At 45.9% G+C, this 27,719-nt stretch overlaps 1 protein-coding gene across 3 annotated transcripts; it reads left to right on the forward strand.

Annotated features, from left to right (window-relative positions):
- Nucleotides 1–4,750: 4,750 nt before the first annotated feature.
- CIDEA (cell death inducing DFFA like effector a) lies at nt 4,751–26,190 on the forward strand. 3 transcript variants are annotated; one of them, XM_080919820.1, is made up of 6 exons: nt 4,760–4,887; nt 13,338–13,481; nt 18,476–18,620; nt 20,073–20,219; nt 24,582–24,763; nt 25,782–26,190. In XM_080919820.1, exons 3-6 carry the CDS (start codon nt 18,489–18,491, stop codon nt 25,921–25,923), a joined length of 603 nt encoding a protein of 200 aa, XP_080775946.1. In that variant the 5' UTR covers nt 4,760–4,887; nt 13,338–13,481; nt 18,476–18,488; the 3' UTR covers nt 25,924–26,190. The 3 variants fall into 3 exon arrangements, with proteins under 3 accessions (XP_080775945.1, XP_080775946.1, XP_080775947.1); XM_080919821.1 differs by having other exon boundaries at nt 13,338–13,441; XM_080919819.1 differs by lacking the exon at nt 13,338–13,481 and having other exon boundaries at nt 4,751–4,887.
- The last annotated feature ends 1,529 nt before the right edge of the window (nt 26,191–27,719 follow it).

Genomic DNA, 27,719 nt, shown 5'->3' on the forward strand with positions numbered 1-27,719 from the left:
AACCTGACAACTCAATAAGACTCTAACTCTAGTTCCTCTGGTCTCCACTGGCACCAGGCACAAGTGTGGCACATATATGTAGGCATACACACACACACACACACACACACACACACACACACACACATAAATGTAGGCAACATGTACCTACACATAAGATAATTTTTTTCAAAATGTTAAGAGAGATGGGGAGATGGCAAATAGTAGTATAGATTGAAATAGTTTCCCTTCTTGACGATGCTGATAGGGAAGTTTTGGTTCGGTGCCCAGCTGAGTTTGAGTTCACCTCTTGTGTTCTTGGCTCTGACATGCTATACCATAATCTAAGTTGTGCTAGTGCTAAACTATCTACATTGTACTTCAGACCACATCTTACCCAAACCACACTGGGACCCCCTGAGGACTGGTAAGGAACCCATACCATCAGGGGTTATTAGTCATTTTTATTAACTTACACTAATTACACACAAAAGAATGGTTTCGCTCTTGCTTTTACCCCTTTGCCTCTCCTCTCCCTCATTCCCTTCCCACTCTCTTCTCTCTCTCTCTCTCTCTCTCTCTCTCTGCCCATATACCCTCTTAACTCCCCTCCTTGTGCCTTGAATAAACTCTATTCTATACTAAAAAGGGGGGAAGGGTTTTCACTGGGATACATTTACACATGTACTTATAATATATTTTGATTATGTTCACCCTTGTCACAGATAATTAGAAATAAAGAATGAAGCTGGGTGGTAGGGATGCAAGCCTTTAATCCCAGCACTCAGGGAGGAAGAAGTAGGCAGATCTCTGAGTTTAAGGCTAGCCTGGTCTGTAGAGTGAGTTTCAGGAGAACCAGGGCCACACAGAGAAACACTATTTTAAAAAAACACATAAATTAAAAAGAAAGAAAAGAATGGATGGATGGATGAATAAATGAATGAATGAAAGTGTGCTGAAATAAAAAAAAAGAAAGCTTTCTCTTTGTGTCTCAACTTACTTTCAGTTTCAACGAGAAATATCATGAGCAAAAGCAACCTGGGGAGGAAAGGGTTTATTTCAGTTCACACTACAGAATGAAGGGGATGAAGGGAAGTCAGGGCAGTAGTCAAAGGAGAAGCTGTGGAGGAGAACCACTTACTGGGCTACTTGCTTTCCTCTTTAAGAGCTATTTATTTATGTTATCTGAGTGCTCTATCTGCATGTACGCTTGCACACCAGAAGAGGGCACCAGATCCCACTATGGACAGTTGTGAACCGCCGTGTGGTTGACCTCTAGGAAGAGCAGCCAGTGAGTGCTTTTAACCACTGAGCCATCTCTCCAGCCCCAAAATTACAAATACGGTTTGCATACTTATACAACCCAGGACCACCTGTCTAGGCACATGCTGCTGGCCCACACCAATCATTAACCAAGAAAATGCCCCACAGACGTGCCCACAGGCCAGTCTAATGGAGGCTCTTCTCAATCTAGGTTCTCTCTTCCCAGATGACCCCAGTGTCAAATTGAACCCTCCCCTAAAACAACAAAACCTAATTAACCAGTGCATTTAGCCATGGGATTCAAGGTAGCAAGGCAGGAATCATTGTTGGTTTCCAAAAAACACACACAAATCTGAGTAGGTGCCTCCTAAGCTTCCTCTGATTCTCAAGCACCTACGTTCTCCACAGCAATTCCCAAATCTGAGAAGGCACCCAGCCATGACGTATGTCTAGTGAGACCTCCCCTGAGCCATAGGCCACACAGAGGTGGGTTGGCAGAGGTGAGGGACACCTCCTACCAGAGTAGATTCAGTTTACTCTCTACTCCAACCCCAAACTGACCTTCCTATTGTCTCTCTTCTGTCGGGGTGTTGAGCTGTCTCTCTAGGGGATTCTCCAGCTCAGTCTCCTTTGTTATCATCACGTCCTTGAAATGCCCATGACCACTGGATGACACTTGGCATCTTTCTTTGGTTCACTGAAGTTACTTCCCCTACCTAGTCCAGTGTCCTTGCTCCCACTCCATTGGCTTTCTCAAAGCCATATCTGAACAACCTGAACCCCATGTCTGCAGGCTCCCCGAAGTTCTCCAAGGACCGACACCTACCTACCCTGCAAAGCTTTCCAGACAACTAATGTCCCATGGGGTGTTTGCTCTTCCTAAAAGCAAGGTAGAACAGCCTTGTAGGCTTCCCCACCTCCTCTTTCTTCTCCTGCTCCTCCTCCCCATCTCTAGCTCCTCCTCTTCCTCCTCCCCATCTCCAACTCCTCCTCTTCCTCCTCCCCATCTCTAGCTCCTCCTCTTCCTCCTCTCCATCTCTAGCTCCTCCCCTTCCTCCTCCCCATCTCCAACTCCTCCTCTTCCTCCTCCCCATCTCTAGCTCCTCCCCTTCCTCCTCCCCATCTCCAACTCCTCCTCTTTCTCATCCCCATCTCCAACTCCTCCTCCCCCTTGTCCCCCTCCTCCCTTCCCTCTCCCCTCCTCCCCTCCCCACTCCAGCTCTTTCAGCCTCAGCATCACTTCATTGCTTCTCTGCCCTCAGGACTGAATTTCTTGCTTTGTTTCTTTATAATTTGCATTCAGATATTACATGGGACCTCATTTATTCATTTGCTTTCAAGTCTACATGACTTCTGAGTGGAGCAGCTCTCTAGGTCAGGGAGGTGAGAATTCACATGACCTTAACCTTGACTCTCCAGATTCTCACCCCAGTGCCTTATGTATTTAAATCAACTAGCCTGGATGGTTAGTGCATAGAATATGGACTACTTTTTTTTTTTTTTTTTTTTTAGGGTTAGGAATGAGCCCACTGATCTATGGGAATGTTTCCTCCTCCTTTTATTAATTTTGTATTTGAGAATGCCAAACTTTCTATAATACATTATTCTGGTTACTCTATCCCCTACCATTTCCTGTCTCTCTCTCTCTCTTATACCTGTCAACCACAACCCAACTTTTCATCAGCTCTTTTTCCAGATTTGTGTCTTGGTTTTGTTCTGTGACCCACTTAGCCTAAGTGGGGCCATCTGTATGACAGTCAGATTGGAACTGTCCATCAGACCCTGATCTGGCTATCAGTGGGTGCTGAAGGTGATGTCGCCTGTAGCAAATCATTCAGTAGTGAAGCTAGGGCTCCTGAGACCCTCTTCCATCCATGCCTGATATGAAGGTATTTGTGTGATGTATGTATTGTAGCCAATGTGTGTGATGGGGGAGGAGGGGAGTATCTTGCATTATCCTCTCCTTATTTTTCTCCAGCTAGCTTGGTGGCCAGCAAGACACAGCAACCCCTCCTGTGTTTACAGCCATGCCCCTGGGACACTGGGGTTTCAGGTTCTCAGGCTTCCCACCCTTTGTTTCCTTCAGTTTTGTTTTGGAGATAGGATCTCTCTAGGAAGCCCTAGTTGTCCTGGAATTTACTACATAGGCCAGGCCTCAAACTCATAGAGATCCTCCTGCTTCCATCTTCAAAGTGCTGAGATAAAAGGTATGTACCATTATACCTGGTCCTTCCCCTAGCTTTATATTTGATCCAAACTGAGCCCTGAGACATTTTTTTTTTTTAGAAATGCAAATTTGCTTGGAGTAGTCACACAAACCTTTAAGGACAGAACTCAAGAGGAAGAGGTCAGGAGGATCTCTATCTGTGAGCTGGTCTAGAAGGGTGGGAGAGACTGAGGATTTAAATCAAAGGTGTTTAAATGAACAAGCAAATCCATCCGAGCGCTGGGGGCTCTAAACCTGGCTGAGCAGATGTTCACTCCTGTGCATCTGGACGTTAGAATTTCTCTACAGTGAGACATTTTCTGAATAGGTGGTTTGAATGGATTGGTTTCATTTTCTCACCTCCTCTGGTAAGGTGTAAGTGGGAGGGTCTGCTAACGACCTCAGGTGGCTTTTTCCAGCCCCAAAGCTCTGGGCAGGAAAGGCAGCTCTGTGAGCCTCTTGCAGGGCGTTCCCGGGAAATTGCTTTTGGCTTCTACTTTCCTGAAGGTCAGGTGAGGTGTGTTGACACCAGTGACCCTGAAGAAGGAGCAGTGTTTGCTCCTGTGAGATGTACTGGAAAAGAGGGCTGGTGACCAAGCCTGGAACACAGTGAAAAACTCTTGGACAGCGATGGTGAGCAGAAAAGAGTTTCCAACAAATCCTTCTTCCAGAGTTTGAAGCTTGAGAAGAAAGTCATCTACTTTGGAGCAGAGCTCTGATGAAGGCTCCCCAACTCGGAGCGGGGGGGGGGGGGGGGTTGCAGCGGCTGTTCACTGAGTGTACGAAAACCTTCCCAGCCCGAAGAACCTTGCGCTTTCCTTTTGTGTCTCAGAAGCTGCCTAAACCTACAACTCCAGTAATAAATGGTGGCAGCCATATGCTTCCTCCATTCCTCCTCGACTCTCTACTTACACCCACAGGGAAGCCCTGGCACCTCCAAGAACCCGAAGTGCTGCGCTTACGCGTGTCCCCAGCAACTTCCTCCTGTCCCCCAGGAACTCGCTGGCCAGCCGCCCAGCCCTGGGTCGAGCTTTGGAGACTGCAGCATGCAGACAGCCTGTTCTGACAACCAGCTCGCCCCACGCACACCTGCTTTTCTACTGCCAAGCGATAACTCTGACAATGGCGATGTCATCAGTGTCCCCAGACCACAGAAGAGAAAAACTAACTGACGATAGCCACCAACACCACCAACTCTGGGGTTCTGGAGCCCTCCGGAACCGTTTGTCTACGAAGGGGCGTGGCCCCGGGACCCAGGCGTGGTAGCCAGAACTATTCGCTGCTTGCAGAAGCTCAGCCTGTCGCCAAGGTCCGGGCTGGGTCAGATCAAGTCATCGTGGGGCGGGGCAAACAGGGCAGTGATTTAAGAGGCTCGGCCTTGGGACAGGAGGACCCGCACCAATGGAGACCGCCAGGGACTACGCGGGAGCCCTCATCAGGCGAGTGCTGCCCATGTACCCCTGCGCCCGGGTCACCCTTCTTTCCGAGTTCTCTGCGCGTCTCCATTTCCTCTGCTCCCCAGTTCCTCCTGAGCCCCAAGTCACCATCTCCCTGCGCGTTCCCGTGAACCCCGAGCTTCTCCTCCCTCTCACACCCCATCCGCCACCCCTGGTCTCTGCACCCTAGGCCGTAGTCCCCCTGCCAGTCCACACAGCCAGGCCTGTTCCCACCCTCTCCAACCAGCGCCCACGGGCCCAGCAGCCCGACGTTCCTCCCGAAAAGGGCTACAGGTGCCTGATGGGACACTCCCGAGGTGCGTGGGAGTCCGCGAAACAAATGACAGTGGTGAACGGGGTGTTGCAGCCCCTACAGGAGACGAGGTACTGTGAACCCTGGAGTATCTGTGCGGGACAGGGCTTCTGGGGTTTCAAATCAAATTGGAGGACTAGGAAGGAATCAGGCTTCGGCCCTCCGGATGAGTGCAGACTCTGCCTATGCGGGAGCGGGGATAGATTCACTCAGGTTTTGGAGGGGTAGTTTTGGCTCTCAGCCAACCCCACTGGTTCCACTCCCCTTCGATTTATCTCTATATGCTGATAGAACATTCTAGTTCTCGGAGATATCCTATACAGTATGAAGGTGTGCATCTGTGTTTATGTCTATGTAAGAAAGACAGAGACACAAGAGAGACGCTAAGGCAAGAGACTTGGAAACACAGATTTGGAGACAGAGACACAGAGACAGGGAATGAGAGGCAGACAGACAATTGAGAATGAGAGACGGGGACAAAAAAATAAGATACACAGAGAAGGAATTGGAAACAGAGAGAAAGAAAGACTGACAGGCATATAGGGTCTCCCTATAAAGCCCAGCTTAGCTTGGTACTCACTATATAGTCCAGGCTGGACTTAAACTTACAGTCCTCCTGCCTCTGATTCTATAGTCTAGATGACAAGTTTTCCCAGTCAAGACCAGCTAGCTGCAGGGCAGCGACTTCACAGAACAGGTTGAACAGTGAGTTCTTGATCTTTTGAAGACAGTGAAAGTACCGCAAACGGTTGTAGAAACCAGAGTGCATAAAAATACAGGCCCCACCCTGACAGACCTCACTGTGGATCTCATCCAGAGAAATGTGGAAAGAATCAGGTCACCAAACTTGGATGACCTGACAGCTTACGAGACAGGACAGGGACATAAGGGAAACTGTGTCAGTTCACACGTTTAGAAAAGTAGCCACCAAAAAAGAGAAAGGTCTGGTCTTCCTGGATGGTTCCTGTTTCCTCTTGAAACAAAGACTTAACTCTGGGAGTTGAAGGGGGGTTTGTAAAGGCTTCCAAATAACACAGCATCCTACCTGTCAGCAGCAGATGTGTTTAAACGGGGAGGACCATGGGGCAGCCTCACAGCATGAGAGAAGAAGCTCTTCCTGATTCTTAATTCCTCCTGTAGCCTTCTCTTAAGCTCCTCTGCTTCCCTCGGCTCCTGTCTGTGTTTGTCCAGGGAAGTCTTATGTTTCATCCATCTTGCCCTGATGCTCAGACTGGTCAGGGAACAGGGGCTGCTTTTGGCTGTCTTCACAGCTAAGCATGCCATCTGCCCTCACCAACACTTTAAAGCTCAGAGGCAAGATCCATGGTTTAGGGGGTCTTCTTCTTCAAGGGTTTACAGATGCATTCACTAAGTGGTATCATTTTGCATTGGCGTAGGAGGCATGGAGGCTGGGCTTACTCTTTTGTCTGATCCTGAAATCATTTACTGGAATCCAGAATGTACCTGGGTGGGGTCTCTGTGGTGTCGTGTGTGAGGTGGAAATGACTCAATAAATCAAAATACGGTGGAATATAAGATCTGTGACACAACCCCCTCCCCTTGCAGCCTAATAAGTCTCAGGAGCTCATGGCTTTTTGTTAGTGACAAACTTGCTTCAGTTCTCAAAAAAAAAAAAAAAAAAAAAAAAAAAAAAAAAAAAAAAAATCTACTGACTTCCAAACCAGCCTGCTCTAATCCTTTGGCATGACTGGATTCCAAATAAAACCGGAAGCAAACGTATAATGCTTGTTGACTGAAGGTAAAGAAAAAACTTCCTCCTTTCCCATCCCTCTTTAAAATCCTATCCAGGTTAAAGAGCCTTGGGCAAGGCATTGTGGTCTTGTGGTCTTGCTACAGTTCTGCCTAAACAGCCCAGCATGGTACACCGTAATTGTCATTCATTAGCTAATAACTGGATTCTGCCAGGGAGGTAACTTAATCAATAAACACAGTATGAAAGAGATACTTGTACTGAGGGTGTGGCTCAATAGTAGAGTAAACCCACATGGAGGAAGCCCTGGGCTGAGATGGGAGAGACAGGATACTTGTAAACAATTTTGAACTCTTTGGGACAGGAGGAATAGCTCAGGAGTGAGAAAACTTGCTGCCAAAGCAAGAAGACCTAAGTTCAGTTCCCAGCTCATGCATGTAAAGCCAGGCCTGGTCACAGGCAATCAGAACCCCAGACCTGTGGAAGATAAGGACAGGAGGGCGCTTAGGGGTTCGTTCTGCCGAACCAGCCTAGCTCCAGGTTCAGCAAAGACCTTGTCTCAAAGGAATGGAGCAGAGGATGATAAAGCAGGGCACGATGTGTCCTTCTCCGGCCTCTGTGTGTGCTCCTGGATGCTTGTACACACACCACATTCACACACGATACAAAAACTTCTCTAATGATTTTTTAAATGTTTTATTTGTGTGCCCATGTGCACCCTGTAAGTGTGTGGAGATCCTGACGAGAACAAATGAGGTTTGGGGATCCCCTGGAGCTGGAGTTACACATAGTTGTGAGCCCCCTGATGTGGGCACTGGGTTCCCAACTCTCAGCTGCTGAGTCGTCTCTCCAGCCCTAACTGCAGGTCCTGAAACAGGTTGTTGACAAACATGCAACAACTGGAGACCTTGGTAATAAGGAAAGAGACTTAAGTCTTCTAGTGAAACTCTCCATATTATCAGGTGTTGATTATCACAGACCAGGTCTACTTTGGCCAAACTCTGAAGCTGTTACAAGGCTGATATTTTCCCTGAAAGGCCAACATGAGCACTTGTAACTATTTAGGCAATCCTCTATGGCTGGGTGCTGCTCAGTGGTACAGTGAGTGTTGTGTTAGACTGTCGGCTCGTCTGGACACATCACGCCTGGCCAGTACAGCTCCACGGGAGAGAGGTTTATTGTGGGGGGAGGCGGGAGAAGGAGAAGGAAGGAGAGGAAAGGTCAGAGTGCTCTGCCTTTTATTTGGAATGTGTAACCTCATGCACAAAAGGTGGGCAGGTGGGCCAGGTGGACTCTGGGAATCTATGGCGATTGCCATGGCAACAGAGGCATGGGTTCTTTCGTACTTGCCTGAGGGTGATGTCACCATCACCGTCATCACTGAATTTGGAGGTGACCTGTGACCTTGAAGCCAGTTCCTGATGCCAATGGTGAGTGCTTAGCAAGTCTGATACCATGAGCTCCACTCCAGTGCCATTCAGAAAAGAATCAGAACAGCTCCCTTTGTGTAAGAACGTGGCTTTGTACAGTTGTTCTTCTAGCTCGGACTCTATTCCAGCTTCTCTGGCAGCATTAGAAAAACAAGTTAGCTACCAACAAATCTCCCAGCTTTCTGTTTCTGGGACCAAACCTCCTTTTACAGTAATGATGCAAAGTGTCCAAGGGCTTTAGTCTTGTGTTCTATGTTCTTATAGTGAGCATTCAGTCAGATCGTAAGGGTAGAAGGTTCCGAGGCCTGTGTGCAGACTGTGGACAAGCATGTTCCAACTTGTGTGCGCTACCTACAAGGAGCCATGTGGGGAGCTTGGGGATTAGAAGCCTGAGTTGTTGGCACTTGCCATTGGGCCCTAGTACCCTTGGACTCCACGCTACAGTGACTAGACCCTCTCTAAACCTGATGGGCACCTCCAGATCCTCATCTCCTCTCCATTTACTACTCTGACCTCACCACTGCCTACCTTAACGTTCTCACATATTCTTGTGGTGTTTGGCTGACAAAGTTCTGGTCTTTACTTCCCATATATCATGTTCTGAATAACAGTGAAATCCACAGCAGCTATGGCTGATTCCTGATTAGCCTCTATCACTAATAACACCAAAAAGTACAGCTGGCCTCCATAACCTCAGTGTCTGCCTCAACCAACTGTAGGGGGTGAAAAGGTGATCGATTGATCTTGTTTGGAGACGAGGTTGGTTGGTTGCCTTTCTTGATACTAAGATTAGATTCTCCCATGTAACCAGGTTGGCCTCAGATTTGTGATCAGCCTGCTTCTGCCTCTTCAGGTACGGAGAATACAGTCATTTTGTACCACCTGCAGGTGAGTAACACCTGGGGGTGCAAATGGGTACCACCTGAGGGTGCAGGTGTGTGCCACCTGAGGGTGCAGGTGGGTTCCACCATCTCTGGCTCTTGAAAATATCTGTATTTTTCAATTGCACCTGTGCAGACATGGCCTGTCCTGCTATGCTATCTAGTAGAACAGCTACTTACATTGTGCTTAGTGTACTCAATAATGCAGAGATGGTTAAAATATTTAAGAGAATGTCATATTACATCTTATAAAGGGACTTGAACATCTGTAAATTTGGGGACACTGGGACTCTGGGGACCCACCCCCTGGCAATACTGGGAGACAGCTGTATTCTTCTCCAAGACCTGGCTCCAGAGCCCTTCCTCTAGTGCTTTCAGGATAGACATCAGTCCATGGGTAGTATACAAAGAAAGCTTTTTATGGACTTTGAGGGTGTTCCACGTAGAATGGTGAGCAAGGCCAGTGGGGCAGGTGGTAAAAGAATTTACCAGAGGCAAAAAGGACAGAGAATTGATTGCAAAAAACCCTAAGTGAGCTCCTAGAGCCTGAGATGGATTAAAAGCCTTGCACAGCAGTTGAAGAGGAGTTACGTGGTCTTGTCTGATGGGCCCTTGGTGTGTGGCCCAAATCTAGTGAGCATTTCTCTATCTTATAAAACAATACATTTTACAGAACATGTTTTATTTCCCTCTTGAGACTGGTCTTGCTCAGGTACACTGAATCATGGGAATTAGTCTTCCGTGTAAGACACATAAGTCCATAAGAAGAGGTTCCACACAGTCATGGTCTTGCTGTGAATGTGCAGGGATTTTGATCTTGTTTTTGGCCTTTTTCTCTGGTGTGTAAGTGTATGTCTGTAGGGAGGGGCAGTCATCTTATTGGAGAAAAGTCCAAGTGGACTGTCAGTCTGTGGCTTCTTGCTTTGTGTCACATAAATTTTTATAAGTTCCTTTAGAAAAGAATGAAAAGCTCCCCCCCCATTACCCCCTCTTCTGGGAGATCTGGTGTATGACAATTCTCGAGAATATTCTATGAAGTCTGATTTTCTATTATTGTTTTGATTTCCTCTGAACAATCTACCTTCCTTAAACGCCCTGTTTCCTTATTCGTTTTCCTCAATGAGTTACTTCCCTTCCAATTTCATAGAACTGTCTGCACCCATTTTCCAAGGAATTAGGGAGCAACCGCTCTCACTACTGACAAGGTGAAAGGCAGAATTGGGAGGCTCCTCAGCAGTCTTGCTGTTTTGATTTTGGGGAGCTATCGAAGAAGGACTGAACCTAGGACCTTATGTTCTGCTAACTACTAAGCCTCAATTCTTCGGGTACCCTGTCCTTAACTTTGGCAAGTCAGGATATTGGGGGTCCATGGAAATAGAAACCCTACTTTCGGCAGTGTGCCAGTGGCCAGAGATAAAGAGTTCTGTCTTTCTCATGAGACAGAGTAAGTGGGGGGCAACTCAATTCCTGTTCTCGTTAACACCTTGCCCTGTGCACTTAGCAGCTTGGACCAATTGATCATTTAGTTGGAGCAGTCAGTGTTCATCTGTGTTTGTCAGTTATAGTGTGTATAGAAGGTCAATTAACCCCTCCATGTTTTAGAAGACAGTCTGTTGTTGTTGCTGTTGTTGTTGTTGTTTTGGTTTGATTTTTCCAATACAGGATCTTCTGCATAGCCCTGGCTGTCCTGGAACTTGCTCTGTAGACCAGGCTGTTCTTGAACTCACAGAGATCCATCTGCCTCTGCCTCCCCAGTACTAGGGTTAAAGACATGAGCCCCCACTGCCCAACAGAAGATAGTCTTAATTTGAAAGAGAGGCTGTTGAAATAGAGTTTCTATTTAGGACTTGGAGCTCACAGATTAGACTAGGTCACAGTGAGCCCAAAGGATCCAAAAGTTTTTAGGTTTGTTTTTTCCATCTGAACCTGATTTTTTTTAAAAAATTGTTTGACACCTTAAGGCACTCATCCTTGATTTAAAAAAAAAAAGGTTGGATTTGATCTCTCTCTCTCTCTCTCTCTCTCTCTCTCTCTCTCTCTCTCTCTCTGTGTGTGTGTGTGTGTGTGTGTGTGTGTGTGTGTGTGTGTGTGTGTGTTCCAAGAGTCTTATCTCCAAGAGTGAGCCAGTTCTTGCTTAGGAAATAGAAGGCTAAGAACAATAGATCCACTGTCCTTCCTAGCCAGGAAGGCTGCCCTAAGGTCAGGTAGAGGCCGGGCCCTTATCTTGTCAGGTGGGAAAAGACAATGGGGACTTTTGAACTCTTCAGCTGGGCCAGGTTACTGGAGTTACTTGGGAAGACATATGTATCTTTTTCCAATTAGGAGACCTGGGGCCCAGGTAACTAGGTCAAAGATGTGCCTTCTGCTGCTTGTGGCTAGACTTGACATCTTTGGCTTTTCAATCAATACAGGACCCTATTCTCTGTGTCTCCTACTTTATCCTGCCACACTTTTAACTTAGCAAATAAATGCATGTAGTGGGGGTGGGGAGGATGCTCAGGCAGACCCTGAGCTCACTGAGCAGCTTCCAGACCTCTTACTTGTGGGAACAAAGACCTCTTACTCAGGAGTAGGAGATAGACTCTCTACAGGGGGTTCTGAGTCTCCTGTGGGAAGGACATAATTTGGTGGGACTGACACCAAGGTAAAAAAGTTCTGGTTAGAGAGCCAGGTGTGCTGACAGAGGGTTGTACCTCTCAGGATAGAGGCAGGGAATCAGGTGTTCTTCGTCAGACTGAAATACATAGTGAGACCCTGTTTCAAAATACCCCTTCATACACGCACCTCAAAAAGAGTTGTGTGTATATTCAGAACCCCAAACCTGGCACTGTTTAATGACCTTCTCCACTGCCTGCTGTCCCTGGGCTACTGTCTAATTCATAACTGTGACTTATAAGTTTCTTGCTAGTCTGTTAATGTGCACAGGTGTAGAATTCTGTCTTCCTCTCTTCCTCTCGAGGACTTGACCTGCTGGTTAAAGCTTCACGGTCTGAGTGGGTTGAGAACAAAGTTCTGACTGGGAAGCAGAAACATAGCTGGTCCCCAACTGCTGCCTTCCAAGTCACCAGGTGTGGTGGCACTGCGTGAATTCTGCTCTAGTGTTAGCTCAGCCCTATGTGGACATCTTGTACCTTGGGTTGTGCAACAGAGACCTGGTACAACTCCTCCGAATCAAGGCAGAAGTTCAGGAGACATATGCCAGAGCTGCTGCTATGTCTAGGCCTATGGTCAAGGTTCCAAGGGTGTTCGGATAGGAGGACTGGGTCAAGGACCCCTGGGTCTATCCCAGTCTCTCCACACAGCCTCATGGGAAGCAAATTGGGCAGCCATTTTCTACATCTGGAAAGGGAAGGAATCAAGTATATAAACACAAACCTGCTGTGCTTGAGACTAGAGAGAGCTCGCTCTGTGGTTTAGAGCACTTGCTGCTCTTATAAAGGACCTGAGTTTAGTTCCCAGTACTGACATCAGGAGGCTCACAGACATTTGTAATTTTGGCTTCAGGACTTTTGAGCGTCTGACCTCTAAGGCACCTGCCTTCACTTGCATATACCCAAAAGCAAACATACACACCTATACCTAATTAAAAATTATTTAAAAAAATAGGATGGACATGGTGGTGCAAGACTTTAATCATAGCACTCAGGAGGCAGAGGCAGGCAGGTCTTCATGAGTTCAAATCCAGCCTGGTCTGCAACACAAGTTCCAGGCCAGCCAAATAGAGATTTTTTTGCCTCCCCCCAAGACAAAAGAATTATTATTGTAATAATAATAAATGAAATAATCATAATTTGAGCTGCTGGGCTTTCAACCTGGTTGCTCCAGGATATTGTAGATTGTTCGTGATCTAGCTCTTCCACCCAATAGAAACTTTTCACTTAGGAGAGATACTACATCCCAATTCCATCACTTACCTTTATCACTTTGGATGACCTTGAGAAACCATGCTGGTTCTCAGTCTTTCCATCTGAGACATGGGGTGTGATGCTGTGGTGACCGTGGTCTGTTTGAAGAATTACCAGGACAGGTGCTCAGAGGCGAGCAGTGTGAGGGCCTGGTGATGCTGGTTTTGTGTACTTCAGATCAAACTGTTGCTGACAATCTAGGTCTAATTTCAGAGCATGACCTTGCTGGTAGAACTACAGAAGGGAAGAGAAGAGAATAAGAAGTTACAAGTGGCAAATGTTGACTGTCAGTCCCTCTTCTGAACTTCCTGAGACGTGTCAGCGCAGATAGCAACCTGACCTTGCTTGACTTTCATTGTATGTGCATGAGTGTTTTATCTGCATGTGTGCATGTGTGCCCCATGCATGTAGTATCCAAAGATGCCAAAAGAGGGCATCAGATGCCTTAGACCTGGAACCACAGAGTGGGTGCTCAGAATCAAAACCAGGTCCTCTGAAAGACAGCCAGAGCTCTTACCTGCTGAGCCATCTCTCTAGCTCCTTGGAATAATATCTTTATGGGCGTTCCTAAATGAGAAAGAGCCCACAGGCCTGGGTTAAAGCTCCTTGTGTGTTGCTCTCCTGGTTTCCACAGAGGTTTAGCCACCGAGGAGGCTTAACGGCAAACCTGTCACCTGATGGAGTTGTGTTTGGGGAATGTCCTAATGTTCTCCTTCCGGGATTATTTCTCTCCTTTGTTACATACAGCCTTGTGTGTTGTTTGAGAACACGAAATAGTACGTTGGAGGCAGTGAGGTATTCTCCCATGGCGACCAAAATTCCTTGCATTTTATAGCATGTCCTTTGTTTGTGCCCTTGCTACTTAGGGTACCTAAGTGGCTTAGCTGACCTTCGGATGGTGATGTTGAGTGTCTGGGGCTGAATCTGAAGTTCAAGGTCATCCTCTGCTACATAGGGAATTGAAGGCTAACCTGGGTTACATGAGAACCTTGACTTACAACAGCAACAGGAACAATCCCATCAAACTTGGAAATTTAATTAAATAGTAAGCCCAAATAAAACAGATTTTGTTTTCCTAACTACTAGAAGAGTACCCACCCGTCTTTGTTCCTTTTCACTAATTTACCACACTACTTCTTTGTAGTTTCCCGTTAATAAAAACTGAATAATGGAGGAGTGGGTGGTTTTTCTCAGAAAAATGTTGTGATGCTGCTGTAATTATTTCCCTGGTCCACGTTGGTGTGACTTGAGGGGGTACATTGTTTTAAAAGTCACTAGTAAAGATCCGCCTTAGCTAAAGTCTATGACTTAGTCTTTGCTTAGAAAAGAGAATATTAAATGATATTTATGATCTCTGAGAGTGCATTGCTGCTCCCCGTGTTGTAACCTGGCTTTGCAGAAGGTGTAAAATTTCACACTTTCCAAAGAATTAAAACTAAATACAAAGGTTCATATGACTCAGGATCTAGAGTTTGCCCCTTCTGTTCTTCTGATGACATTTATGATGTGGGTTCTTGATAAGGCCTAGGTAAGATGTTAAGGCCTTAGTAACCGTTACTTGGCTACCCTGGCATTATATGGACTTTTTAAAAAATGTCTTTGCTGTTACTAGGAAACTTTCTAATGCCAAGATTGATTACATACTTGGTTATGTTTTGTGCCCTTAGAAACCAATCATGATAAAAGTCAATACAAAGCTATACTGCTTTGTATAGTTACCCACAATGAGCTTGGACCCAAACAAACCACCCAACAGCCCTTCCTGTACCTGAGTATAAGCTTTCATGGTATAAGTTGCCCCTGGGATAGACCCCAATAAAAGAGACACCAATATAAGAAACTATTTGAAATAAGACTTCCATTTTGAGTAATGATCCAGGAAAGCTTAAGTTTTTTCCCAAGACCAAGGAGAAAAATCCTATTTTTAAGAACAGGCAGGTATACTTACTTGGGATCTGTTTGATCTGTGGCAAGGGGATCCAAGTCTTATGACTCTCTGAAAAGCAATTAACAGGTATCTGTAAGACTGCATACCTACTGAGACCTAGTAAAAGATATATATATATATGTATATATATATATATATATATATGTGTGTGTGTGTGTGTGTATGTATATATACATATATATGTGTGTATCATATGTATATATGTATGTGTGTATGTGCATTTTAGTTAAAAGGCATGAAACATTTAGTCCAAAGGTCTAGATATACAGATTGAACAGAGATGGTTTTAAAATGATGAGAAGTTTCTTTAAGTTTATTCAGAAGACAACCAAAGAGAATACAAGACCTCCAGCCTGTGACTGAATTGTAGTCAGTCAGTATTCCATCTGCTAATCAGAACTTCACTGATCAATGTTAAAATAACAATAGCATGGAGGGAGAACTATAAAAACATCTTTTTTATATTATATATATTATATTATTTTTAATATCTTTATAACTTGTATTTATATATTTTAAAACATCCTTTTAGGCCCTCTAATCTTTATAAACATATTGAACCTTTGCACATTTTTAGAAGTTTTTAATATCCTTAGATTTTTTATATATAATATATATGAAGTTAATATATAATAAATATAATTTAAAATTTTGTAATTTATATTTAATTATTAATCATGAGTCATCAGTGATAACATAAAACCTGTGAGCAAAGCAAATCTGCTTGTCCTTCTTAATAAGAGATTAGTAGTTTAAATTAATTAATAAACTGACTAATAGGCAAACTCTTTACCTTGGGGTAAAGAGCTAGGTCTGTTCTCTAGCTGCCAACGTGATCAGAGACCTGAGAAGGATACATTAAACTGCCAGAGACTAGTCCATATTTTGTTACCCAGGCAGTTGCCCCAGGCTCCTACATCTCTGTGGCACCGAGGACAGAGGCAGACTCTGGCTATCAGGCCCAGAAGATGAAGAGGCTTTGTCCAGTGGAGGAGGAGAAACATGGGAGAGACTGACCTCACCTTGTCTTGGTAAAAGGTGGCAATCAATTCTCCAGCGTCCTCTGTTTGTCCACAGGCCAGGCCCTGGAGACACTGGGGCGTTTATGTCCTGTGGTTATTGTGCCACACTCCAGGTAGTGTCCTCTGTTTGTCCACAGGCCAGGCCCTGGAGACACTGGGGCATTTATGTCCTGTGGTTATTGTGCCACACTCCAGGTAGCGTCTTTTGTGCTCATATCTTCTTGGAGACCTTGAGGGGGTCACTATCAGGAATTGGAAGTCACTGTCATGGTACGTTTAAACATGTTAAATGCCATATTCAGCTGATCTCTGACAGGTTTGAGGGCCAGTATTTACCTAGTATATCTGAGTTAAACAATCTTCGTCTGTTTTTAGTTATCTGTTTTAAGGTGTACCTTGCAAACATACAATAGGAGGCTAAATAAAGCTTTAATCTTATAATTAACTGCATCAGTTTTCACCCTGACTTTAAATGAGTTTTTATCATGTTTAAGGTATCTGATCATTTACAGGGTTATTCACTATCAATTCCTATTAAATTTGAGCCTTAAAAATTACAGTTTTGAATTGAAGCTCTTTTAGTATCAAAATAAAACTTTTTAACCTATAAACATATTTTACAGAGACTAGGGATTGTCCAGACCTTAGCTGAGAGAACCTTTTGCCAGAGCTCAGGAAGACTGAAAGGGGGGTGGGGTGGAATGGGGGAAATTCCAAGAGCCAGTGATTTTAACCTCTTTAATGTACACTTCCAAAATTTTTAGAAGGCAAAACCAAGTCTTAACAGTGCAAAATCTATATCGAGTGGTTTATTTTCATGTTACAAAATCTGGTTGTCAACAAGAAAAGTTTTCGTATACAAATATATGGAGGTAGGCTGGAGAGATGGCTCAGTGGTTAAGAGCACCGACTGCTCTTCCAGAGGTTCTGAGTTCAATTCTCAGCAACCACATGGTGGTTCACAACCATCTGTAATGAGATCTGATGCCCTCTTCTGGTGTGTCTGAAGACAGCTGCAGTGTACTCACATATAATAAATAAATAAAATCTTTAAAAATATATATTTAAAAAAATATATGGAGGTGTAATCTTAATACCCCGTTAAAGCAACATTGTTTTAAACCCTATCTTTTCAAGTATGGTTTTAAGACAGGACAAAATTTGCATATTCCAGTTCAGAAGTATTAGAGGCCTGTTTCTTTGGTCAGCTCATGTCTTGTGTTGTTGTCCAGAATGGCTTTAACTTCAATATTACTTGCTTTAAGGCAACTTTTTGTTATAGGTGTTACAGATTTTTAACTATACTCAAATACCCTTCTAGGCTAATCTTAGAACCTTGGCTGGGAATCAGCTCAGCAACAGAGTACTGGCCTTGCAGGCACAGAACCCTGAGTTCTAACCCTACACTAAAATAAAACAGCCGTGAACTGACTCATATATTGAACAGCATTTGGCTTTGAAATGATTCCTGCACCAGAATTGTATAAATATGCACCTATTTACCTATCTAGATACACCAACTCTCTAAATTTGTAGTCACTAGAAATCATCCCCTTAAATGTTTAGCTTTAGTGGAAGTGGCTCAGTGGGTAAAGGCTCTTGATTCACAAGACTGACAACCTGTGCTTGACCCCCCAAACCCACATAAAAGGTGAGGACCATCCCCCACAAACTGATTCTCTGACTACCGCTCATGCACGTCTGCATGTGTGCTTACAGGTACACATCATATACATGCAGATGTGCACAAGAATAATGACAATAAATATGTTTATATTTGGGGGCTGCAGAGATGGGCCGGAGGTTGAGAGCACATACTGTTCTTGCAGAGACTCAGGTTCTAGTCTCAGCACCCACACGGTGCCTCACAGCCACCTGTAACTCCCGTAAGTTCCAGGGAATTCGATGCTCTCTTCTAAGCTCCACAGGTACCAGGCACATGTGTGGTATGCGTATATAGTACAAGCAAAAATTCATGTGCATAAAATAAATAAATCTAACATTTTTCAATCAATATTTGATGAATATAGTTTGGAAAGGGGCTGGGAACCAAACTGAGGCCAGCCCTTGGATGTGCTAAGCTAATCAGCTACTAGCTTGCTCTTCGGAGGTGTGGATATATGTAACCTTTAGTAATTCCTATGTGGTGTGTTTCTTTTAGACACGAACATTAGAACTGCATCATTTGTGTGTGTGTGTCTCAAACCTCTTCTTTAAAATCCCAGAGGTGGTGGCATGCAGAGTCACACAGCCTGGTCTTCAGATCGAGTTCCAGGACAGCCAGGGCTGTTACACAGAGAAATCCTGGAGGTGAGGGGGTGCGGGGAGCAAAAACCAAACCCTTGTCTGAAAATTGGTTCTCCTCTGTGCCTCCCTCACAGGCCCCTGACGTTCATGGGATTGCAGACTAAGAAGGTCCTGCTCACACCCCTCATACATCCATCTCGTCCTTTTCGAGTTTCAAACCATGACCGAAGCAGCCGGCGTGGGGTGATGGCCAGCAGCCTGCAGGAACTTATCAGCAAGGTACTGTGGTCACAGCCTCAGGTACCCTTTGCTAGCTCAGAGTCATAGTCAGGGTTTCTATTCCTGCACAAACATCATGACCAAGAAGCAAGTTGGGGAGGAAAAGGTTTATTCAGCTTACATTTCCACATTGCTGTTCATCACCAGAGGAACTCAGGACTGGAACTCAAGCAGGTCAGGAAGCAGGAGCTGATGCAGAGGCCATGGAGGGATGTTACTTACTAGCTTGCTTCCCCTGGCTTGCTCAGCCTTCTTTCTTATAGAACCCAGGTCTACCAGCCCAGGGATGGCACCACCCCCAATGGGCTGGGCCCTCCCCTCTTGATCACTAGTTGAGAAAATGCCTTACAGCTGGATTTCAAGGAGGCATTTCCCCAACTGAGGCTCCTTTCTCTGTGATAACTCCAGCTTGTGTCAAGTTGACACAAAACCAGCCAGTACACTCAGAGTCCAGGCCCGGGGCATTAAGCCAGTGATGAGACACAAGCTTTGAAAGAGAGTTTATCAACCAGGTAGTGATGGCATTTGCTTTTAATCCCAGCACTCAGGTGACAGAGGCAGGTGGGTCTCTGAGTTGAAGGCTAGCCTGGTCTACAGAACAAGTGGCAGGGCAGCCAGAGCTTGCCTCAAAAATGGGGGAGGGGTAGAGGAAAGGAGAGAAGGAAGGAAGAAGGAAAGAAAGAAGAGAAGAAAAAGAAAAAGGAGAAAGAGGAGGAAGAGAATGAGGAGGAGGAGGAGGAGGAGGAGGAGGAGGAGAAAGAGCACACCAAACTCATCAGTTCATTTGTAGGCTCCAGAACTTTGGAGGGAGATGTAATAGGCAAGTGCAAGATGGGTCTAAGTCCTCAAAATGGCACTGTATCTTTGCGTTATGGAAGACCGGGTTGTCCAGAGGTGAACACCTTAAAAGCATCCATCAACTAAAAATGTAACTGTCTTTCTTTGACAAGGGAGACTGTGACCTGGGAGATCTGACCAGGATGGGTGGTCCTCAAGATAAAACAGTGTTCTCAGCCACCAAGGAAGGAAAAACTCAGAAAGTCCCAGAAAGAGTCCTACAGAAATGAGACACGGGCATCCAGCATGCAGCCCCTGAAGCCAGAGGTTGAGGTGTGCGGCTTGAGGCCATGTACTTAAAGTACAAGGTGTACAAAGCCATCAGCTCTTTCCTTGATTCCACAGGCCATTGTGGGAGCTGTAAACATGCACTAGATCACTCATTCCCTAGGGAGCGAGTGCTCCATTCAAAACCTTAGTCTGTTCTTCTGAATGAAGGCTGAATCATAGGTACCTGTCTGTAGGTGCCTGTCTGTAGGTACCTGTCCGTAGGTACCTGTCCGTGGCTTTCTTCACCAGTACAGCTTTCTCCCAGCCAGCCAGGGCCCCTGGAACCTTAACACAAACATCATCTCATTCCCTTCATCCTGTTTCTGTTCTCCCTTGCAAACCTAGACTCTGGATGTCTTGGTCATCACGACTGGCCTGGTCACGCTAGTTCTGGAGGAAGATGGCACCGTGGTGGACACAGAGGAGTTCTTTCAGACCTTAAGGGACAACACACATTTCATGATCTTGGAAAAGGGACAGAAATGGACACCGGTAAGTACAGCCTTGTTATGCAAACAACTAGACAGATGGTCTGCCTACAAGTGCACTGTCCAGGTTAGCATTGAGCAAGCCACATCTTAGTCATATAATTAAATACTTTATACACTCACCTCTCACCTCCCAGCTACAGCTACAACCCTCAAAAGGATTCTCAAGTATTTCTAGAAAATTTGATGTCTCTGAATTTAGACTGTATGAGTTCGAATAAATTATTTTGAATCATGAGCTTTAGTCAGTGACCTACCCTAATCTTGTGTGTGTGTGTGTGTGTGTGTGCTCATCAATCTTCCACACTATAATAAAACACTTGGGACAATTAACTTAGAAAGAAGAAAGGTTTATCTTGTCTCACAATTTGAGGGGATTCTGTCTACAATCAATTCTGCCTCCTTGCTAAGGCAGCATGTCGTTGCAGGAACAAGCTTGTGTTAGAGACAGGGAGAGAAGAGAGCAAAGAGGAAAGGGGTGCCCCATGATCAATCTCCTTTTCCATCTTCAAGATATAGAACGAGTTTCCGTACCCTCCTACAAACTGGTGCTTAAAACAACAGAGCTGGAACATAGTTTGCAACCTAGAAACATGGATCCATCCCAGGCACCTGCCCCTGGAACACACTAACACCTGTATAACAGATGTGCATCAGGACCACCCGTGTCACCTTTGTGAATGGTGGTAAACGCTGACAACAAACCACAAGTCCATTGCCATGGGACAGAGATGTAATATAGCATTACTGTGTGCTCATTTACCTGCACATAGGTTGACATGTCACTGTCTATTTACTGACTAGGTTGCTCTTCAGCCAGAAGACACATGGAGTGCAGCTACAGGCATTGCTCGCATAAATCCCACAACTGTGCTGAGAGAGCAACATAGAATAGGAAATCAGGCAAGCCACCTTAAGACTTCATCATCCCAGACTCACAAAAGGTCATGAGGACTCAGTGTACCTCTCCTTAGCATGGGTTGCACCAAGACAGTCAACAGACACCTGTCAATTGTTACTCTAGAAGGGAAATTGCAATGCACAGCCATTGCAACAACAACAAAAATCACTCAGTTCCAAATGTCATTTGTGCCACAGTTGAGAAACTAAAAACCATATGGACAGGCACTCCCAATATTCAAGATGAAAGTTGAGAAATTAAAATTATGTGTTGACTGATAATAACAGTAAAGGTTAGCTTAAACCACATATTCTAATAAGAAAATAGGAATGCTCTATCTGCATGTACACCTACATGCCAGAAGAGGGCATCAGATCCCAGTATAGATGGTTGTGAGCCACCATGTGGCTGCTGGGAATTGAACTCAGGACCTCTGGAAGAGCAGACAGCTCTCTTAATCGCTGAGCCATCTCTCCAGCTTCAGAAAATATTTTCTTAAACTAAGTAAAAATAAATAACCACTCTCCGAAAAAGAGCAAGGGACTATACTTTTTGCATTTTTTTGCAAATCTCTTTAATGTCTAGAAGACACTTGAATTCTCAGAGCCAGAGAAATGGCTCAGCAGCTAAGAGCATTTGCTGCTCTTGCACAGGACCCAGGTTCAGTTTCCAGCAGCCATATGACTGCCCACAACCATCTCTGTCTCCAGCTCCAGGGATCTGATGCCTCTTCTGATCTTTGAGTAAGGGCACTTCATATACTCAGGTATGCACACACAGATCACACACACACACACACACACACACACACACACACACACCATAAAGAATTGTCAGACGTATTTTTTTGTTCAATTGTCTGGGCGGAACTGTGAAGGAAATCTGGCTGCAGATGTGAAGACAGAGAAGAAAGGAGGGCGCTAATGGTCTTTGCATCCTGTTGAGAACACTCTGCTTTGATACGCACGAGAGTCAACGGTTGCGGGTTCCACAAAGCTCAGCTGCCTTAGAGAATCTGAGAAGGCCCCGGTGGAGTGGGTTGCTCTGCTCCACTGAGCTCTTCTGTCTATCTTGCATTTTTGAAAGGATCTTTCATCAAAGTGATCTTTTGACTGTACCTCTGGGAACAAGCTAGCCATGGCTGGCACAGGTCAGGCCGGCGTTCTCCCAGAGTGGTTCCTCCATCCCGTGCTTCCTGTGTGAGAAAGGTGTGGTGGCTCGCATGACCTCCAGAGTGTCCTTCTCGGACCCTTTCCTGGCCAGAGGGCCTTGGCAGATGCGTGTCCTGAGATGGAAAGATCATCCTGCACTATTCCAGAGGCCAGTGTCACCACAGTGTGAGCAAGAGGATATGAGCCAGGATGAGGTTCAGGGGAAGAGGAGAACCACATGCCAAGGGAGGTGGGGACATTGGTCAGGACCCCTGTTCCCAGCACCTTCAGAGCACAAGCCTATGACTTCTAAGCTGAGGTTCTGAAAACTTATAGCAGGGATAGGAAACTAACACAGATGGAAAAGGTGTTTGCTGTTGGTTTATACAAAGAGAGTTTAGAGGTGAATTTGGAAGTGACACATTTAAGTTCTGCACAGTAATGGGACCTAAGAATTGTAGCACAGTGCCAAGTCATTCCAAGATGAAGTAAGTGTGAATATCGTGACTGTCACATTCGAGGGCTGGCTCAGGCCTTGTGAATCTGAAATACTGGGTTGGTTTGAGGGTTGAATTTTGGGGGTGGAGAGGATGGAACTAGGCTCTCACAGATAGGTACCTCTCATGCTGTACCGCTAAGCCCCATCAAAGATGGAGTCCTCTCCTGGCTTAACTTCTCAGCCATTTTCCTGTAAGGTAGAAATGGCCTCGGGTAGGTAGGTTATCCCAGAGGCCCATTCTAACTGGAACCAAAAACTTCAACCAAGAAACAGCCACCAGATGTCTCCCTTGCTCAGTCTCAGAGCCCTAAAATCCCAGGGGAAGATGTTCCCTGCCACCCTGGAGTGTGTAGCTGTGCCGTTCCTCTCTGGCAGGCTATAGAAGCCTTAATGCCCAGATGTGAGGACCCCTATTCTACCACTGTGAGGGCATCTTGTTCTAGTCTAAAGGCAGCCCAAAGGGAGAATCAGATTGACTTTGAAAAGCCAGAAAGCAACAATAGTGAGGCAGTGAAACAGGAGCAGGGGGAGGCAAAAGATTTAACCCTTTCTATTCCTTTGCCTTGGATTGTTTGTGTGTTTGGAGAAAGGGTCTCTTTTCATAACCCCAACTGTTCTGCTGGTTGCTGTGTAGACCAGGCTGGCCTCAGACTCACAGAGATCTGCCTGCCTCTGCCTCACAAGTGTTGGGAATGAAGCTGTGTACCACCATGTCAGACTCAATTTTGGATTTTTTAAATGATGTTTTTTTCTTGGGTCATGGATAGTTGGTACAGAAGTAGCTCTTGTGCATGGTACACTGGACAACAACTGAAATCACTTGACATTTATGATCTGGGTGAAAGGAAGAGGGGAACACCAACAGCAGCCTCAGCAAGAAGGGCTGGCACACTTTTAGGGGAATTTATGTTTTAACTTCAAATGTACTTGATCTTTTTGTTGTGTAATACTGGTAGTTTTCAAGTATTCCCAGTTCCCAAAGCTCCTGAGGCACACGGACTCTTACATCACATAACTTGACCCTGGAGACAGTGGGGCTGGTGTGTGGTGGGGAAAAAAAAGCAGCTCTTGAGCCCCTCCAATCCTATAACCAAGACTGGAGATTGTACTTGAACCCAGAACCTTGCACATGTTAGGCAAGTTCTCTACCACTGAGCCATATCCCTAGAGCTAGCGTTTGTATCTTGGGACTTCTTTGTTCTCTCAGGGTGTGATATTGCTATCTACAAACCTGGGAGCAAATGTCTCTCTCAACCTGAAGAGGCCTGTGGTATCCCTGGGACAGAGTGATTCCTTAAGTAGCTACTGTTTCCACCCAGTCATCTGTCCTCCTTGGCAGTTACTGGAAAATTGGAGACACCCTGAGAGTATCTCCACCCTTTCCCTAAGTCTCAGAGCTTCAGCATTTTCTTCACGGGGTGCTTGTGAAGTGAAACAGAAATAGTACTTCCTGTTCCTCCAGGGCTTTGTGACAGTTGCAAAAGGAGGTTAACCTTGTCCTTTCATCCTCAAGGTCCGGCCTCAGGGCTCTATGCAAACAAGCAAGGAGGCTCCCGAAGGCAGGAACACCTCTATACCTCAGACGCCGAGTCCTCCAAACCAAAGCATCAGGGCCGAGTCACTAAATTGGAAGCTGTTGAGGGAAGAGATACGGGTGCTTGCGGTGTAACATGTCGGCTTGCTGTGTTCTTGATGGGAATGATTCCAGCTGACAGTTAGGAGACCCTAACTTTGCCATCACCCCAGAACTGTGTGGTTTTCGACTGTCTTTGCCAGCATGGGTTCTAAGCCTGTTCCTTGCTTTTGTTGTTCCAGAGCAATAAGTATATCCCAGTCTGCAAGCAACCAAAGAAATCCGGAATAGCCAGAGTCACCTTCGACCTATACAGGCTGAATCCCAAGGACTTCCTCGGCTGTCTCAATGTCAAAGCCACCATGTACGAGATGTACTCAGTGTCCTACGATATCCGATGCACAAGCTTCAAGGCCATGTTAAGGTAACAGACTCCAGGGGGGTATCGTGGGGGTCTGGAAACACCCAGGTGTGGCACAGATAGCTCCTCCTAGCTTGCCTTCTACCCGAGAGCCCAATAACAGGGCCTGGATCCTCTGTTGTCACCAGGTGTGCTCTGATCCATGTGGTCTTCAGGCTTTGAGATAACAGGCTTATATCAAAAAGTGCGAAGCTAGCTATATTCCCAACCGGACTTTGTGCTTTTTTTATATAAGTCTGTGAAATAGCTCAGTGGCAGCTCATTTGCTTGGCATGTTAGAGGCCCTAGGTCCAGTACCCAGCAACACACACATCCTCACTGGCACCAAGCCTACACCCGGCTCACACCACGCTCACACCATGCTTGCACACTGTGGAATCTGGCCCAAGATGTTCTGCTGACGTGAAAGCTGGAGTGAAAACTTCTGAGACCAGGAAAAGAATAAGAACACGAGGAAACACTTTTTGTTTGACCCAGTCTGAAAGAAGACTAGTTCAGTCTCGGGACTTCAGAGGCTAGGACGGGGCAAAGTGTCCTCTTGTTGTGAGGAGCAAGTTGGAACACCCCAAGTACCTACCCTCCACGTGCCTGATCAGAGGATCATAATTCCAGTTCTTTCAACAATTGTCCTCAGATTTACTGGTCTTGTCAACTTGACCTCAGGATTGCAGGAGCAAGCCCCTCACACCCACCTGGCTGCCAGAATCCTGGGAGAGCCAACACATGTTCTCAGGAGTAACGGGTTCTGTGGGGGCTCTGCAGTTCCTACTTAGGCAGGTTCCTGTTCAAAGCAGCTTGAGGGCTGTGCCTCCAATTGGTGGCCCTGGAGAGGCCTGGCAGTCTACCAGGAAGCAATCAGACTCTGTACCCTGAAAGTGGTAGTCCACAGATACCACAACTCAAACACGATTGCTGTCTCCTCAGAGCTTAGTAAGGTGGGATGGGGTGACACATCCCACCATTCCAACTCTGCCAGGCCAGAACCCCAAGCCTGATGTGTCTCCATCTTGCTCTCTTGCAGGAGTCTGCTGCGGTTTGCATCCTATGCTGCCCAGGTGACAGGACAGTTCCTGGTTTACGCGGGCACTTACATGCTCCGAGCACTGGGTGATACAGAAGAGCACCCGCCCCCCAAGCCTAGCACCAAAGGCTGGTTCATGTAATCGGGTCACAGCTACAGAGGCCCAGGGACCCACCTTTCATGCACATTCACTACCTTCTGTTGTAGGCTGTGGGATGTCAGAGGAAGGAATGGGGGCTTGGTGGCGGTACCCGGCTCAGGGCTGCGCATCAGGATTCCCGCAAGGGAAAGGAGGCAGATGGGCCTTTCAAGAGCTTTAGGAAGGGACTAACAACAGAGCATCTGGGAACAGCATGGACATGAATCAGTCTCTTTGGATCCTTGCATATTGTAATAAACCAATCATAAGAGTCACCATTAATACATGTCATGCTTCTTTGCAACTGGTTTGTCTCTCTGGGGAGGACCACACACTTTCACTCAGAACGAAAACCAGAGCCAAAGATAGAAAGATAAATACCACTACTGTTTAATCTTTCTTTTTAATTTTATTATATTATTTTGTGGGTTTTTTTTTTTTTTTTTTTTTTTTTTTTTTTTTTTTTTGCTACATGTATGTCTATGCAACATATGCATGCACTGTCCCAGAAGGCCAGAAGAGGGCACCAGATCTCCTCAGGGGAGTTAGAGACAGTTGTGAGCCTTCTTGTGGTACTTGGGATGGAACCTGGGTCCCCTGAAAAAGCAGGGCTCTTAACCACTGAGTCATTGCTCCAGTCCTATTGCTGTTTGATCTCTGTCAGTACTCAATGCAAAAGTAACCATCTGTCACACAGCCTGAATTTTATTTGATTTAGTTTTTCCTGCCAAAAGATCTCTGCCCCACCCCACCCAGTATGTGTGTGTGTGTGTGTGTGTGTGTGTGTGTGTACATGATCCATGTAGTATGAATGCAAGCATGCATGCACCATGACATATGTGTGGAGGACAGAAGACAACCTGGGGGGGTCAGTCCTCACCCTGTTTAGAGAGCCACATGGGCCAGCACACTCTTCTGGGGATCCTCGGGTCCCCACCTCCAGTTGGCTGCAGGAGTGCTGGGATTGTAGGTTCGCAGTACGTGTAGATCAGCAGTTCTCAACCTTCCTAATGCTTCAACCCTTTAATATATCTCCTCATGCTGTGGTGACCCCCCAATCATAAACTTATTCCGTTGCTACTTATAACTGTAATTTCGCTGTTGTTGTGAATCATAAAGTAAATATCTGATAATTCGGGAGATCTGATACGTGATCCCTGTGGGAGTCACAACCCACAAAATCACTGATTGTTTAAGTATCAGCCTTACAAGGGTCTGGGGATCCAGGCTCAGGTCTACAATCATATACAGCAAGTACTTCACCTACAGTGCTATCTTCTGCCCCTGCCCCTTTTATGGCTTTTAATGAGTCCCAAAATTCCTAAAGCTTAAGGACCTGAGTAAGGGACCTTCTAGAGTGTGTGTGGGGGGGGCGGGGGGGAGTTTAGCCTTGCTTCTAGAAAGCAACGAAACGGTTATGTGTCCAAGAGCCAAGCTCTGCCTATCACCAGCCAAGGCAAAAGCCCTGCTGGCTGTGAGTTCTAACTGATGCTCAGCTGGGTGTAGGCCCTCAAAGCACCTTGTGAGGAGCCTGTTTACCACCTGGTTCTTTCTTTGAAGGTAGCTTTATCATTGGGTCACAGGGTTCAAGGAAAGCCAGTGAGTATCACCTTCATTCCCTGAGTGGGAGGCTCTGGCTGTGTCTCCCCTACCCTGTCATCAAAGCAGGGAGTAGAGTCCTCAAAAGAAAAGAGGTGCCATTCCCTGACTGGAGAGTAACAGTCCCCGGGAAACACATTAGCAGACACATCTGTTCCTATTAGATCCATCCTGTTGAGTCAGCCACTTCCCTAGCTGTG

The sequence above is a fragment of the Micromys minutus genome, assembly GCF_963924665.1.
Source record: "Micromys minutus genome assembly, chromosome: 8".
NCBI classification, from domain to species: domain Eukaryota; kingdom Metazoa; phylum Chordata; class Mammalia; order Rodentia; family Muridae; genus Micromys; species Micromys minutus.